The following is a 14,787-nucleotide window of genomic DNA, read 5'->3' as shown; positions in this document are numbered from 1 at the left end:
AACCACTGCGCCACCAGGGAAGCCCCGGGAAGGGGCATCTTGCTCCCCCTCTGTCCACTTTACACACCTGGGAAAGGAGCCTCGAACCCTAAATCTCAAGTTTAGGCTTGAAGGGTTGCGGAAGGGGAAGGGTAGCTTTACATGCCAACGGATCTCCCACCCTGCTGGGCTCTCAGCTGCTCCGTGCTTTCGAACGTTCCAAACCGTGGGCACCGGGAGAGAAGCAGCGCTCAGTGCTGCCAATGAGGAGCTGGGGGCCCAAGGCAACGGGCGGGAAACACCTCGGCTGGGCCTTTGCAGGGCTTACCTTCAACTTGGACCCCCCTGCCTCTGTGGATGCTTCAGCACTGACCACATGGGCGCAGTTCCTACGTGAGCACCAAGAGGGCACAGTTCACAGGCATGAGCCGCGATGGAACCACAGGGTCAGGGTGGCCTCAGGCTGGGCCCTGTGGGCCACTAGGTCCCGACAGGTGAAGGCAGGAAGGATGGAGAAGAAGCGGCAGCAGAGGGAAGTGGCGCTGAAGACACACCCACAGGAGCTGGGGTCAGACCGGGGACTGGCAGATGGCGGAGAGGAAGGAGGTGACGTGGACACACGAGCTTAGGGGGAGCCAGCTGAGTGCGGGGAGACCCACACCCGCCACCCCAGTTTCCTCTCCAGCTGCCTGCTCTTGGCTTCCCTGCCTCTGCTACCCACCTATGCCCCCAACGCCTCTGTCCCTTCCCTCTCTCCCCACTACAGTCCCCTCCTCTCTCTCCAGCAGAGTAAGTTCCTCACCCCTCTGGGTAGGTCACAGTCCCCCACTACAGCCCCCATACTACCTGTGTCCCATCCCCTCCCCTCCAGCCAGTGTCTGAAAGATGCCCGAGGCTCCAGGCGCGTCCGAGCCCCACATCCAGGCCACTGGCACTGTGCAGCAGGTGAGGAAGCGGCAGTGGACAGCCCCCAGCCCCACAGCACACTGCACCCGTCTGGACAGCTTTGGGCTCTGCGTCCTCGGGAACCGCCAGACCCCAGAGCCAGGATCTGCTCCAAAGGCACCTCTTCCCCCGCAGGTGAGGCTGCTCCGGTGGCTGAAACGGAGGGCACGCTGGAGCCGTCGCCCACTTAGCTGGCGGCCGGTCACCCGAAGTCTCCGGAGGAAAACGTGGGGCTCTCCGGGAGGGAGAATTTTTATTTTCTGGCATCGTATTTTTTCAAAGGGAGTGAATAGTTGGATAAAACAGGCGACAGCGTGGGTGGCCACCAGAGAGGCAGAGAGGATGATCAAAGCCCACCAGGCACGGAGGAAGCAGCCCTGGTGTGGCCCAGAGAACAGTCTAGGTGGCCGCACCTCACAAAAGGCCGCCAGGGGACGGGAGGTGCGTACAGGGTGAGGGAGCCTCGGTCACCGGCATTTGTGGCCTCGCTCCCCGACCCCAGCCCCTCGGCTAACGGTCTTCAGCTGGAACAAACACCTGCTGTCCAACTGAGCTCCCAGTTCCCTGGGAGGGCCGTCCCATCTCTGCGTGGGAGGTGAGCCTGCCCAAACTGTGACTCCCAGCCTGCTGTCTTCTTCCAAGAAGAAGCTGGAATCCCTCCCTCTGGACTCGATCCTTCTGGCGGCCACCCCTCTCGCCGTCCCAGCCCAGGGCGAGCAGCCCGGAACACTCTCTGAGTTTGCTGGCTGATGAATTAGCTCATTAAAGTGAGCCACAGGTGACTGAGTGGCAGCGAGTCCACTATGTCAGGCACAGGGCCGAGGGTCCCCATAGTTTCCAAATAAGCGTGCTCTATCAAATTTCCCCCGTAGAGCCCTAGCTCAGGCTCCCAGTTTCGGAAAACCAGGATGCCGAAGACCAAAGAGGGGACGCGACTTGACCAGAGCAACAATCGCCCCTAGTGGCCAAGCCTGGGCAAGACCCCAGTCTCCAGACCCCACTCAGCCCAGTGGTCCCCCACTGCACAGGGGTCCTCCCAACATGCCAGCTGGGAAAGAGGTGGGGTTTCAACAGCCCATGGAGTTCCTAGAGCCCTGAACCCACTTGAGGCTAGTCAGACCTACTGCCTTCTAGAATGTTCTTTCAAAAAGCTTTTCACCCATGTTCTGTAGAAACTGGGGAAATTCCCAAGGCAATAGGGCACCATTTTAGGAGCAGCGCTGAAGGGAGAGGTTTAGGACCCAGTTCTCTTCTCCCTTCCAATTTTCTGGAGAAGCCATAAAAAGCCTGCATTTCCACGCAGACCAGCTGGCTTAGCCCTTATACAATGTGCCGGGTCTTCCCTTCTCTTGGTCAATACTGTGGCTACTTGGGAATGACCCAAGGATCTGCTTCACCCACGTTCTTCTCTAGGCAAATTTGAGGGACAATAATAAAAGAGAGAACTCTACTCACTCCTCTCCCCACAAGAGCAGGCAGGGAGAGACCACAGTGCTGAAGACCCCAAGAGGCAAGTCACGGAACATCCGTCTACATTACCTGCCGCCCCACAGCTGCCACTGCCCTCCCCCACCCAGGAGCTGGCTCCCCACCTGTAGGACACAGAGCAGGGGCGTCACAGCCTAGAACAGCCAAGCCCTCTGCTCGGCCAACACACTTCCAGGAGCCAAGACAGTTGGCAGAGACCTTTTGGGTCCTCCCAAGAGTCCCCTCCCACATCTTACCTGATGAGGTCAATAGGCTGAAACTTATAAAACACCCCATAGCGTGCCCATTCTTGATACAGCAGCTAAACAAAAAAAAAAACAGGGAACCAGATTATAGGTACAGCAGACAACTATTCACCTTTCGTTATTCAGCTTTAGCAAGTCAACATTTGACACACACCCCTCCCCACCAAAGCCATCCTGGCAAGTCAAAATTGAATCCCCAAAGCCCAGCTTCCAGGAGAATTCCCATGAGATATCCACAGGGAGACTCCAAAGGCAGGAGGCTGTAGAAGCTGACTTGTCCTCCCCCAGTAATAAAGGTGATCTTCATCACACTCTGGGTGTGCTGCACCTACCAAGCAAAACCCCTCGCTCTTCACTCCCTCGCCTTGCTGAGTCCAGCCAGATGAGCCCTGGCGTTCACTTATTCACTCGTTTAATAAGTACTGACTGAATATCCACCTTGTGCCAGGCCCTGTCCAGACACTGGATAAAGCAGTAAACCAGACAAAGTCACTGCCATCATGGGGCTTATTACCCCTTGTGTGCAGAGACAAATATTAACTTATAAATGTCACGGAGAAAAATAAATCAAGGTAGGGAGTAGAATATGAAGAGGGGGGTAGGGTGCTATTTTAGACAGGATGACAAGGGAACACTATTTACAAGAGCCAAGGCACGGAGACAACCTAAATGTCCATCGATGGAGGAATGGATAAAGAAGATGTGGTGCATATATACAGTGGAACATTACTCGGCCATAAAAAAGAACAAAATAATGCCATTTTGCAGGGACATGGATGGACCTAGAGATTGTCACGCTGAGTGAAGTAGGTCAGACAGAGAAAGACAAATATCATATGATATCACTCATACGTGGAATCTAAAAAAATGGTACAAATGAACTCATTGACAAAACAGAAATAGAGTCACCGATGTAGAAAGCAAACTTACGGTTACCAAGGGGGAAAGTGGGGAGGGATAAACTGGGAGGTTGGGATTGACAAATACACACTACTATATATAAAAAATAGATGACTAATAAGGACCTACAGTATAGCACAGGGAACTCTACTCAATACTCCGTAATGACCTATACGGGAAAAGAAGCTAAAAAAGAGTGGATACGTGTATATGTATAACAGATTCACTTTGCTGTACACCCGAAACTAACACAACATTGTAAATCAACTACACTCCAATAAAATTTTTTTAAAAGATAAAAAATAAAATAACAAAATAATTTAAAAGATAAAGTAATTATTGATAGGTATTAAAAAAAAAAAAGAAAAGGATGGCAAGGGAGAGCCTCTCTGAGGAGGTGACATTTGGGCTGAGACCTGAAGGAAGTGGGTGGTTATGCTGCAGCTAGAAGAACACTCCTTCTGTACCAAGGCCTAGAGGAACAGGCGCGTCCTAGGACGAAGAGGGAAGCCGGAAGGCTGGCGCTGAGCAAGGGGAGAATCTTGGGACATAACCCCAGTTAGAAAGGACTGGGGGGGGGGGGGGCTTCCCTGGTGGCGCAGTGGTTGAGAGTCCGCCTGCCGATGCAGGGGACGCGGGTTCGTGCCCCAGTCCGGGAAGATCCCACATGCCGCGGAGCGGCTGGGCCCGTGAGCCATGGCCGCTGAGCCTGCGCGTCCGGAGCCTGTGCTCCGCAACGGGAGAGGCCACAACAGTGAGAGGCCCGCGTACCTCAAAATAAAAGAAAAAGTCTGGAGTTCAAAGGAGAGTCCAGAGTCAGAGAAGACATGATTTGTAAAGTCATCAAGTTACGGATGCAACTGTCAAAGAGAGAGGTAGAGAAGAGGCGTGACGCCAGGGCCCTGGGTGCTCCACCGTTCAGAGGTCAAGGGGATGATGAAGAGCAGCAGAAGCGCCAGAGGAACAATGGTGACACGGCACCGAACTAGAAGTGGGTGGTCTCCTGGAGGCCGAGGGACCATGGGATCCCAAGGGAAGAAGGTGAGCATCTGGGTCAAATACGGCTGATGGGTCAGGCTGGAGGAGAACCAAGAAGTGACCTTGGACCCAGTGACCCATGGTTGACCTTGACAAGAGTGGTTCCAGACGGGCCAGATGGACAGAGCAGAGGAGATCACCAGGCAACCCCTGGAAGAGCTGGAGCTCCAGGGCTCCAAACCTGGAAGGTGATGCAAGGATGCCTGCACACCGCCCATGTGGCTCTGCCAGGCCAGCTCGCACAGCTCTGCAGGCGAGGGAGGGTGCTGTAGACCCTTCCCTGTCTCTACAAATGTTTAATCACACAGTTCGAGACCAGGTGGATCGGGCTAAGCCCCGGGTTACAGGGTCCTGGGACAGACCAGCAGTCAACAGGGATGAGCCTGTGTGCGTCAAGTGCAAGAGGACAACCAGGGTAACCTGCAACAGTCCCTTTAAACCTGCAGAGTCTAGAACTTTCTAATGAGCTCCTAGCAAATACACTCTCTCCCTCAGAGTTATGCCATGTCCTCTTCACCTACCGGCCAAGCCTGCGAACAGAGCCAGGAGGCTCTGCAGCTCCTTCTCACAGAGCCTTCTTTCGGAGGCCTCAGATGTAATTCCAAGCATGTGGGTCTGACCCCAAACCTTTAGGGCAGGAAGCAACAAGGGGACCACACCATCTGATGGATCAGAGCATACAGGAGGCCAGGTCGGCTTCCTAGGGTCACATCGGTCAGTTGGCTTAAGTATTTCATGGGACAAATAAAGAACTCAACTGTTAAAACCATCTGCAATGCCAGAGAACGGCAAGATGCACGAGACTCGGGGCCCTCCCTGAGGCCACAAGCTCCTCAGAGAGCAGCCGGACCTGGGACAGACAGAAGGACACCAGCTGTAGCCGGCTCAGAGGCATTGATGGGACGGGGTGGACCAGGATGGGAGAGGGTGGAATTCTACCTCCGGATCCTGCAATGACCTGTTGGGTTTTTGGCAGGTCACTTCCCCATGGGTAAAATGGGAGTTGTGCAGGATGGGAAAACTAGTCCTCAAGTGAAACCAAGAAGAAAAGTACCTTTCCCGTCAGAAAGACAAGACTGACTTTTTATCTGCCCACTAGAGGAGATAATCACCTGCAAAAGCTGGCAAATTCAGGACCAAGGGTTTAGAAACCGCTGAAGTTTCTAAAGTTTAAGATGAGTATCTTCCAGGTTGCGCTTCGGGTTCCCTGTAAGTGGGCAGGGAAGCCACGGGGAGCTGGTGGGGCTCAGTCAGCCCCTGGAAGATGGGGACAGTCCCTCCCCTGGGATGCCTGAGGAAAGCAGGTAAGTCTGGCGGATGTGGAATGAGGTGGCTGCTGGCAGTGGGAAGGGCCCATCCACACCCTCGCAGCCCAGCTCTCTAGAAAGGCAAGAAACCCCTGCTCTCCAGAGGGAGGGAGCCTCTCGTGAATTACCCTCTGGGAGGGGGCTGAGTCATCGAGACTGCAGGCCGCACTAGGCGAGCTGCCGGGAAGGAGATGGCTCTCCGCCTACGAGGCACATCCCCCGAACAGCCACAAATCGCAGGGAAGAAGGAGGGGAACCCCAGGTACGGGCAGGATGGGCGGATCACCCCTAAGGGCCCCCAGGGGGCGATCTCCCATCAGTTCTCAACCCTTCTCCACCTCCTCCAGCACCAACTTCAAGGGTTCTCCCTTGCACCCAACCAAAATCCTTCCCGCAGCCCTCTGGAAGAACACTAGACTCTTACGATGTAACACATACGAATAAATGTGCTGCACATATACAGAGATTTCGGCTGGTTCTTTCAAGATACCTTTTAGGGCCCACCCATATGCCTCTGAAGCGCTAGGAAGGAAGCCAGCACGGCAGTGAGAGGTCCCCTTGCCATACATGAAAGACCGTGTCCACCTGGTGGTGGCACTGGCTGGAATTTGGACACCAGGGTTTTAGTCCTGACGGGACAATCATTTCATGGACGTCAGAACCGGTCTCCTTGCCGTGCTGGGTATCCACTTCCCAAGCCAAATGGACAGAAAAAAGCTTTCACTCTCACTCCTGGTTTCTCTTATTTCCCATCACAGCAAACGTTATTTCCCTAACCACGACCCCAGCAGAGGAAAACAAGGAGGCCAGGACTGGCTGGCAAACCCAAGGAAAAGCCACAAGGAATGGGTTGCTTGTCTTCCAAAGACACTCGTCCACCTTCACCAAGCCACCACCAAGATGCAGCTCTGTCCTGGCTGGTCTCTCTCTGCCTGCCAGATTCTACCCATTCCATCCTTTGGGGTGTGCACTGGGAGGAGGCAGCACTGCCTAAGCGAAAAAATTCCTGGGAGGGAAACGTTTTGTTAAAAGGTTTTATTGTTAACGATAATATAATATCATTCCAGGCTAAGGTACATATATTTTGGATGGTCTACAATTTGCTTCTCTCTGCCTCTGTGCAGGTAACCGGGGGCTGGCTGAGTTTTCCCAGGAGTACTGTGTGCTCCTGATCTCTGGAATGTTCCTGTAAAGTGTTCTACCTTGAGGGGCTGAGGGTTACCACCCACCCAGCAGGGGGTCACTTAGGTGGGCAGTAGGTGGTGATCGCTCTTTAAAGGGGAGTAATGTGACAAGAAAAAGTAGGAGGACAGAAAATGGCTGGGGCCAGGGAGGTGAGATGTGGGGAGAAAGGCTTCCTCCTTTTCCTTTAAATCTGATCCGGGACTTTTCAGGAAATTAAACACCACTGAGACTACTAGCATCAGATAGAAAACAGATGAGGTTAAAAGATGGAAAAACTACAGCAGATTCCCTGGGCAGGCAGAGCAGGGGACATATGTAAGCAATCACAGCAGTATTTCTGGAAAAGACCTTTTTATGTTTTTAATACTTAACACTTCATAACAGGGACTAATAGGCTGGATAAAAAGAAGGTTGCTCAAAAGCAACTTGGGGGATGAATGATTTTCCAGACAGCAGAGTCGGGGTGGGGAGAGGGGGTACACGGGCTCCTATTCCTCATCCCGCCCACCCTCGCCCATCCTCGCCCACCCTCGTCTGTTCACCAGAGTCGCTGAAGGCTGGGGGACCTGGCTGGGAGGATGGCAGGAGGGCGATGGCCAGACGGGCAGCCCCCACTAAAGAGGCTGGGTGATGCTCAGAGCATCGTGCCGTGGTGGGAAGGGTGGTACCCATGCTCCTACAGTACCAGGAAACAGAAGAAAGAGGATCTAGATGGAGGGCTGGGGACAAGAGCTGTCCAGGCAGGAGCTGTGACCGGCATAGGGGGGATCCTCCAAAGGGACCCTTTTCCCTCCCTTAAATATAACCTATTTCTAGCCGCCCGGAATATGCAGGTTTCTCATCTGTCATTTGGGAATGGCTGTACCCTACCTGTCTGCCTCGACAGAGAGGATAAGAGTAACTTAAGGGCGACCCTCCCCAAACAAGCCATAACGGCGTGGATACTGGTATACTTCTAGCAGGAACACTAGATTTGAGGGTCAGAGGGGCACTAGCCCCTTCTCTGTTTATGGTAGCAGTGTCATCATGGGCAAGGTGCGCCATCGTTCTGTGCCTCAGTTTCCCCATCTATCAATGAAGGGATCTGGATGCTCAGTGTTTCTCAGCCAAAGCTCTCTTGTCATCAGGGGCAGGGATACTGCCTCTGTGTGTGACTGTGGGATGTATTTCAGGATGGTTGGCATCACTGGTCCACCAGGCACTAAAGGTCAACAGCACCCCCATACACAGTCACGTCAACGACCAGAAATGCCCTCACATTTCCAAACGCCTGGGGACAGCGAGCTGTGGAAGAACAGCTGGGGATAAGCAGTAAACAGAACACGCAGGACACGTCTACGCAGCCCCCCACCCCCGCGTGGTCCTCGAGCGCAGCAGCAGGCTGGCTTACCTTTCTGTCATTCACGTCATCCCCTGGACTATCATATTCACCCTGTAGGAGGAGAAAGCCAATGGAATGATCAAAAACAGAGACAGGGTTTTCTCTGAAATTTTCTAACGTTATCCCTTTCTTTCATTCCCATTTAAGGAAGGTGAAGAGCATGACACGTAAGGAGACACCGGTCTACTTCCTTGGTCACCAGCACCTGCTGTGTTTCCTGTGGGCAGCTTCTCACCCAGGGCAGCTCCCCTTACAGGCCTCAGAGACCCCCCTGCACCTCCTCACAGCAAATGCAACAGCACAACCCGACCTGGAAACGGACCAGCACATCAGGAAAACACCCCTGCGCCCTGGCCATACCCGGCAGAACCTCAATTCGCGTGTGCTCACAGCAAGGATGCTGGCGAGGAGAAACGGTCACCTGGGAAATTCCTGCGGGCACTCAGGGGTCCCCACCCCAGGGGTCTCACTTGGTACCGCTGAGGGGTAGATGCTAAAGCGACCGATGGGGTGGACAGGGCAGCCTGGGGGCACCGAGTTCACGGGCCAGTTCAGTTCCTCACGAACCATCTTGAAGAATATCACTGCATGATGTCATAGGATGTTTATAACATTCCTCGCAGCCAAGAAAAGCTTTAATTACAGTCTCTCTGTTTTCTTAACCAAACAACAGTATAAGGGATTTTGAGAGACATCCTTAAAATATGTCAAGATAGAAAAAAGATCTGACACTTAATACATCCTCGCATAGGATGAGGAATTTCACTTCCACACAAAGCTATCACGTATAAAATATCACTTTCAGTCATTTGAGGGCCTGCCGGTCCAGCCTGCGTTATTATCCAGGTCTGGAACTTGCGCTCCCCGCTATCCACCCACCTTCCCCATCTCCCTTTAACCCTCCACACGCCGTTATCCGTCTTCTCACACCTTCCCCCAAAATCAAGGCAGGGAGTGCGGGGAAGCCCAGACAAAAACCAGTTCGTTCTGCCATCGGGGAAATAAGGGAAACAGTTTGAGACAACCGGCAAAAATCAACTGGGGATTATTTTCATCCACAAGTGGTCCGGAGCCAGCCCAGGCGGTTCAGCGGCATCATTCCCTCCTGCCTCCCCGCCCGTATATCCACCACCATGTCGCCTGCAGTGTTCACCCTGCTGACTGATGGAGGCGGTACTCACGTCGTGCAGGGGGTAGGCAGCCTCGTAGATATTATTTGCTATCAGAGAATTAATACCTGCAGAAGAAGGAAGATGAAAACGGTAACTGTAGGGCAGGGGTTTCTCAACTTGACCTTGGTCTTCTGATAAATACTAATTCCCCCAGCCCCACCACTCAGCTGAGAACCCCTACCCCTCCAGTTCCTCCCGGTCGAGAAGTTCCTTTCCGGCTTGACTTCTCAGCACAAGAACAGTACTTTTTCATTTCCCAAATGCAAAGTTATGATTAAATAGCAGATACGCTCTCTCAAACGTCACGTCCGTCCTGTCCTCGTACACTCAGATCCCTCTGGTCCCGGAACCCTCACCACCACCGCCTCCGTGGCCACAGCCGTGCGCTGAGAGTATCTGTGTTCAGTGACCGGCACAGGAACGACCACAGGGATTATAATCAATAAACATGTCCGTCAGAGCATCCCACCGCACTTCATCTGAACTCACTTCCAGCCCCTCCCTGTTCCTTCACAAGGCAGCGTGCATTATGGTCCACGACTGACCTGCCTGGACCATTAGATCCCTAGGGCAGTGTGACCTGGGGAACCCCAGGTGTCCCCATGACCCTTTCAGGGGGTTCATAAGGTCAGACTATTTTTATAGTAGTACTAAGACACTGTTTGCTTTTATACGCCTATTCTCTCACGAGCCTACAGTGGAGTTCTGTGACCTGTGATGACATCATCCCTGGACAGCTAATGGAATGTGGGCTTGCGTATCCTTGTACTTTAAACTTTTCTCAATTTTAACTTCAAATATAACAAATACTGATCAATATAACGCACCTAGATGAAAGCCCTGTAGGCGCTCTCGATAATTTTTAAAAGTGTAAAGAGGTCCTGAGACCACAAAGTTGAACACCGCGTAACAGGGGATCCATTTTTTTTTAATCCCGACAGTATTCCACAGCACTGGGCACACACAGCAGACCCTACTTAATAGATGTTACGTGAAGGAGTGGCTCCATCCCTGTAACTCCAATATACTCACCACAGAGAAGCTCCTGTTGAGCACAGAGCCACTACTATTCCCTCATTTCATTCATGTTTGGATTCAGAGACTATAACATGCCCGGTATGTTCCGTCACTCCGGACAGTCTGCCCTGGGTCGCTGGCTCCCAGATGGAAGGGATCATATCTCATCAGCTAGAGGACCCTGCCTGCGGGGATGCACATTCAGTGGGGGGCAGGGGGCGGGGTCTCTGATACACAATGATTTCCCTCATCTCAAGCACGCTTTCTGCCCTGAACCATTCTTTCCGGAGACGCTGTAGACAGTAGTGTGAAGAGGAGAAATTCGATTTTGGAGGGAAACACCCATGACATCCAAATGCTAAGTAATCTGCATTTGCAAACGAGCCTGGAGAGACAGGCCAGGCTGCGTGACAAAGCTAGATGACAGCGACTCGTGAAAACTCATGGTTTTCCACCTCCCGCACCCAGTCAGTGCCCCATCGCGTGCCCGGAGCCTCAGAGGTTCTCAAACAATCCTCCTCCCTCCATCAGCCTCCTCTTCCTCAAACCATGGCCCCTATTCCCCTGGGATGCCAGAACGGCTGGCCAGGGGCCCACGTGGGAGCAGAGGCCCTCAGGAGGCTGCAGGGGCGCCTGGCAGAAGAGGCCACTCTTCCAGTGAGTTGAGAGCTGAGATTTCAGGGCTGCGGCGTCACCCAAGGGCCAGTCCTTTCCTGATTTTACATCTCCTCCTCGGCATGCACAGAAAACATCAGAAATAACTGGGTGGAGGGGGCGGAGATGGGGGATGGAGGGTGGGTATAGGGAGTTAAGGGTTGGGGAGAGGCGCCCCGGGGCTGAAGGAGCTGCAGACTCGTCTTCCTCCGAGGACTACAATTTCACTCTGAGCATCATTAATCAGTTCAAGAGCCATAACCACAGCAATGTGAAGCCACCCTACAATCATCAAGGGGAGGGATCCCAAGCCGGGAGGGGGCGGGGGGTGGTTCAAAGCTGTCGACATGGATACAGGCTGAAGCATCACAGGCGGGCAGGGCTCCAGCTAGACCGCACCCCACGCCCTACCCAACCCAATCCCTGCACCCATACCCACCCCCTGGTTGCCAAGGCGGCAGCATATACCCTGAAGACAGTCGCCAAACTGCGTGGAAAAGTTCAGCAGGTGTGGAGCTCCCCTGCTAATTCTCAGCTTTGCTTAGAGTAGCCCAGCGTCTGACAGCACTGGGCCGACAACCTGAACTCCTGGGTCTTGCCACCAGAGCTTCAAAAAAGATCTCGAATCATCGGAGGTCTAAAGCTATGCACCCTACGTCTCATCTGAAATAAAGTTCCTTGGCACTGAATGTCAGTTTCACTTCTAGAATGTTGTCCACGCCTTGTTTGCTGCCCTCCAAAGGCCTGCAAGGTACCTGAGGCAGGGAGCACGCCCCTCTCACTGGAGTCTCCCAGGGCTCCCGCCTCACTGCTGGGAACACAGAAGGGATAACGGTTGTTACCCAAAAGAGTAAGCAGCCCTATGGCGAAAGTGATCGCAGCATCTCTTCCCATGTATCACGGGCATCTACTTACCCGCTACCCCAATTTTCTTTGGCAACCCATGCTGGTGCAGGAAACTTAAACTCTAGTTGACTAGTCTGCTTCGTAAGAGAGGAACCAAGACGACTCAGGTCATCAAACCTGAACTGTCCCTAAACCAGATAGCCAGAGCTTCAAGATGCTGTCATTGACTGTGTCTCTGCCCCATGGCTGTGTACCTCCCCCTCTTCAGGTGGTATCTTCTGGGCCATTCCGTCAGTGGCTGCTGGTACACGAAAGGAAGAGGAATGGGGAGGGGGAGAGGCAAGTTGCAAAGTAACTGTTTACCTACAACTTCACCCAAGAATGGGAACTGCTTTGGCCTCTCAGCCACAGACTCAGACACAAGATTCTACCCCTAAACAAGCACGGAAATGAGTTGTGAAAGAAGAAAATAATCAAACTTAAAAAAAAAACAAACAAAGAGTCTCTGCTTTGAAAATTGAAATTCTGAATTTTTCCTTTCTTTTCAGCAAAAAGGGCTAACTGGTTCCATCATGCATCCTCCATCTGGCCATAACGGCAAAGCTTTCTTCTTCAGGATGACTTCCAAAGTCCTCTCTCTCTGCTCTAGACCCAGGGAGAGAGATCTGAGACCCAATCTTTTGTCCTCCTACTCCCAGAAGGGGAGCCAGCCAGAAGGAGAAAGCACTGAGAACATTTTCCTTCCCCTCTCGCCCCAAAGAGAAGCAGTGCCTCGGCCCAAACAAAGCATGGCCCACCGAGGACTTCGTTACTGATCCCCAAAGTCCCTTCAGGTCACCGGGTACTTCACACCTGTTGCTTAGAACCACAATTCCCCAGGGAAAAGGCTCACATTTTCTCTCTGCCCAGCACTGGCCACAGCTCTGCTGATTCTGCCAAGCCCAGCAACACTGGGCCTCTGCAAATCCGGGGTCAGGGTCAAGGACTAGAGCAGGGTGGGCCCGGGCCCTGGGACTGGTACCTGAAAACACCCTCAGAATATAAAACCTAAGGCTTCGCATTTAGCTTCCAAGACACCTCTGGTTTCCTGGGCACAAAGGCTGACCCAAAGCACAGTTTCTGGTCCGCCTCCCAAGGTGAGAATCTCATGAAATCTACAAGTGCCGCCGAGTGATAGGGACTGCAGCTCTGCCCCTCCAGGCCAAACACCAGGACAGGTACCTAGAGAGATGATGCTCAACTCCTGAAAACTCATTCGGTTTTGATTCCCCCCCAGAACAGGGCCCAGTCTGCGTTCTGCTTTCATCCCTGTATTCCAGCCGGACGTAAATCTAAACCAGAGCCCCCCAGACAGTGCATTGAACAGAGACTATATTTACCCATCACCAAATTGTCTTGACATGTGCTTAATTACTTAAATGCCTTTAGTCCCAAGCCTTTTCTTCTAACAAAATATAAACCAGTTCAGCTGGATGAATGATAAACCAGATGTTTACACCACACAACACGGTCTGGCTTTGGTCAAAATAATTAAGACATCGTCTCCTGAGTAGGGAGGGGAGATGCCCAAAGCATACGTTGTTTAAAGGCTCTGACACCGAAATATCTATGAAAATGTAGCTCCATCAAGCTGTAATTTTCTGTCCGTGAAAAGGCAACAACTTTCATACGAAGGAACAGGAGAGGCGTCAGTCAAGGAAGCTTGGGCTTCTTTCCAAGGTAAAGCGCACTTGAAAGGCATTCCAGAACGGGGTGAACTGGCACGGTCCTGAACCCGACCGCTGACCTGACGTTATGTTGATTAGCCAAGCTCGTGATGACTCACAGACTACCAGCACCCTGTGGATCCCAAACTCACAAGTACTTCCAGGCTCTGGACATGGTTTGTGCATCAGCCCAGTATCCCTCACTGCCCAGGTACATAAAAGGGAAAGGGCAAGCTGGCTCTTGGGGAGGCTACAGAAGAAACCCCCCAAATTAAAAGTCAGACAGTCACCAAATGCCGATCCTTTTTCAAGGTCAGCTCCCCTTCCTTTGCCTTCGTTCTGCTAATTTTTATCCTGCTGCCCCTCCTTTCACCAAAGAAGAAAAAAAGTAAAGAAAAGAAAAAAAGGCGACAGGAAGTCCAAGAGACCCTACTGCTGGCTAGGACACTGAAAGGGACCAAATGGCGAACGTCCGTATAGCAAATGTTAGAAAGACCACGGCAAAGATTAAGTCCTCTCACAGAGCAGACTTGGTTTCGTTCGAGGACTTCGGGGGAAGTGACATTCAGATGCCCTAGAAGGCCAGCACGTGGACTACCCTTCCCACTCCCAAACGCAGGCAGGGCAAGAAGCCTGTGGCACCCCATCCTGCACTCACATCGCTGTCTACCTTTAGAGTCCCTAAGAGTCACCTGGGGAGCAGGTTAAAAATGCTCTCACATCGCTGTCTACCTTTAGAGTCCCTAAGAGTCACCTGGGGAGCGACGTTAAAAATGCAGTTTGGGACTAGCAGGTGCAAACTAGTATATACAGGATGGACAAACAACAAGCTCCTACTGTAGAGCCCAGGGAACCATGTACACAGAAGTGGTAACGGGCTCTCCCACTAATTCCGGGTCACGAGCTACCTGGCATCCCCCAACT

The 14,787-nt window shown here is 52.6% G+C and overlaps 1 protein-coding gene across 1 annotated transcript in view; it reads right to left on the bottom strand.

Annotated features, from left to right (window-relative positions):
- Positions 1-14,787, bottom strand: part of ANO2 (anoctamin 2) — a 320,612-nt gene that overhangs the window by 218,097 nt on the left and 87,728 nt on the right. Inside the window, exons 8-10 of the mRNA XM_032646986.1 lie at positions 9,650-9,705; positions 8,478-8,519; positions 2,649-2,713 (exon numbers count right to left, since the gene is read on the bottom strand). Of these exons, the coding sequence (XP_032502877.1) occupies positions 2,649-2,713; positions 8,478-8,519; positions 9,650-9,705 (163 nt within the window). The remainder of the gene's footprint in view (positions 1-2,648; positions 2,714-8,477; positions 8,520-9,649; positions 9,706-14,787) is intronic.

This window comes from Phocoena sinus, chromosome 10, assembly GCF_008692025.1.
Source record: "Phocoena sinus isolate mPhoSin1 chromosome 10, mPhoSin1.pri, whole genome shotgun sequence".
Lineage (NCBI taxonomy): Eukaryota > Metazoa > Chordata > Mammalia > Artiodactyla > Phocoenidae > Phocoena > Phocoena sinus.
The sequence above is the reverse complement of the archived record's forward strand: the minus strand, read 5'-3'. Positions and strand labels throughout refer to the sequence as shown.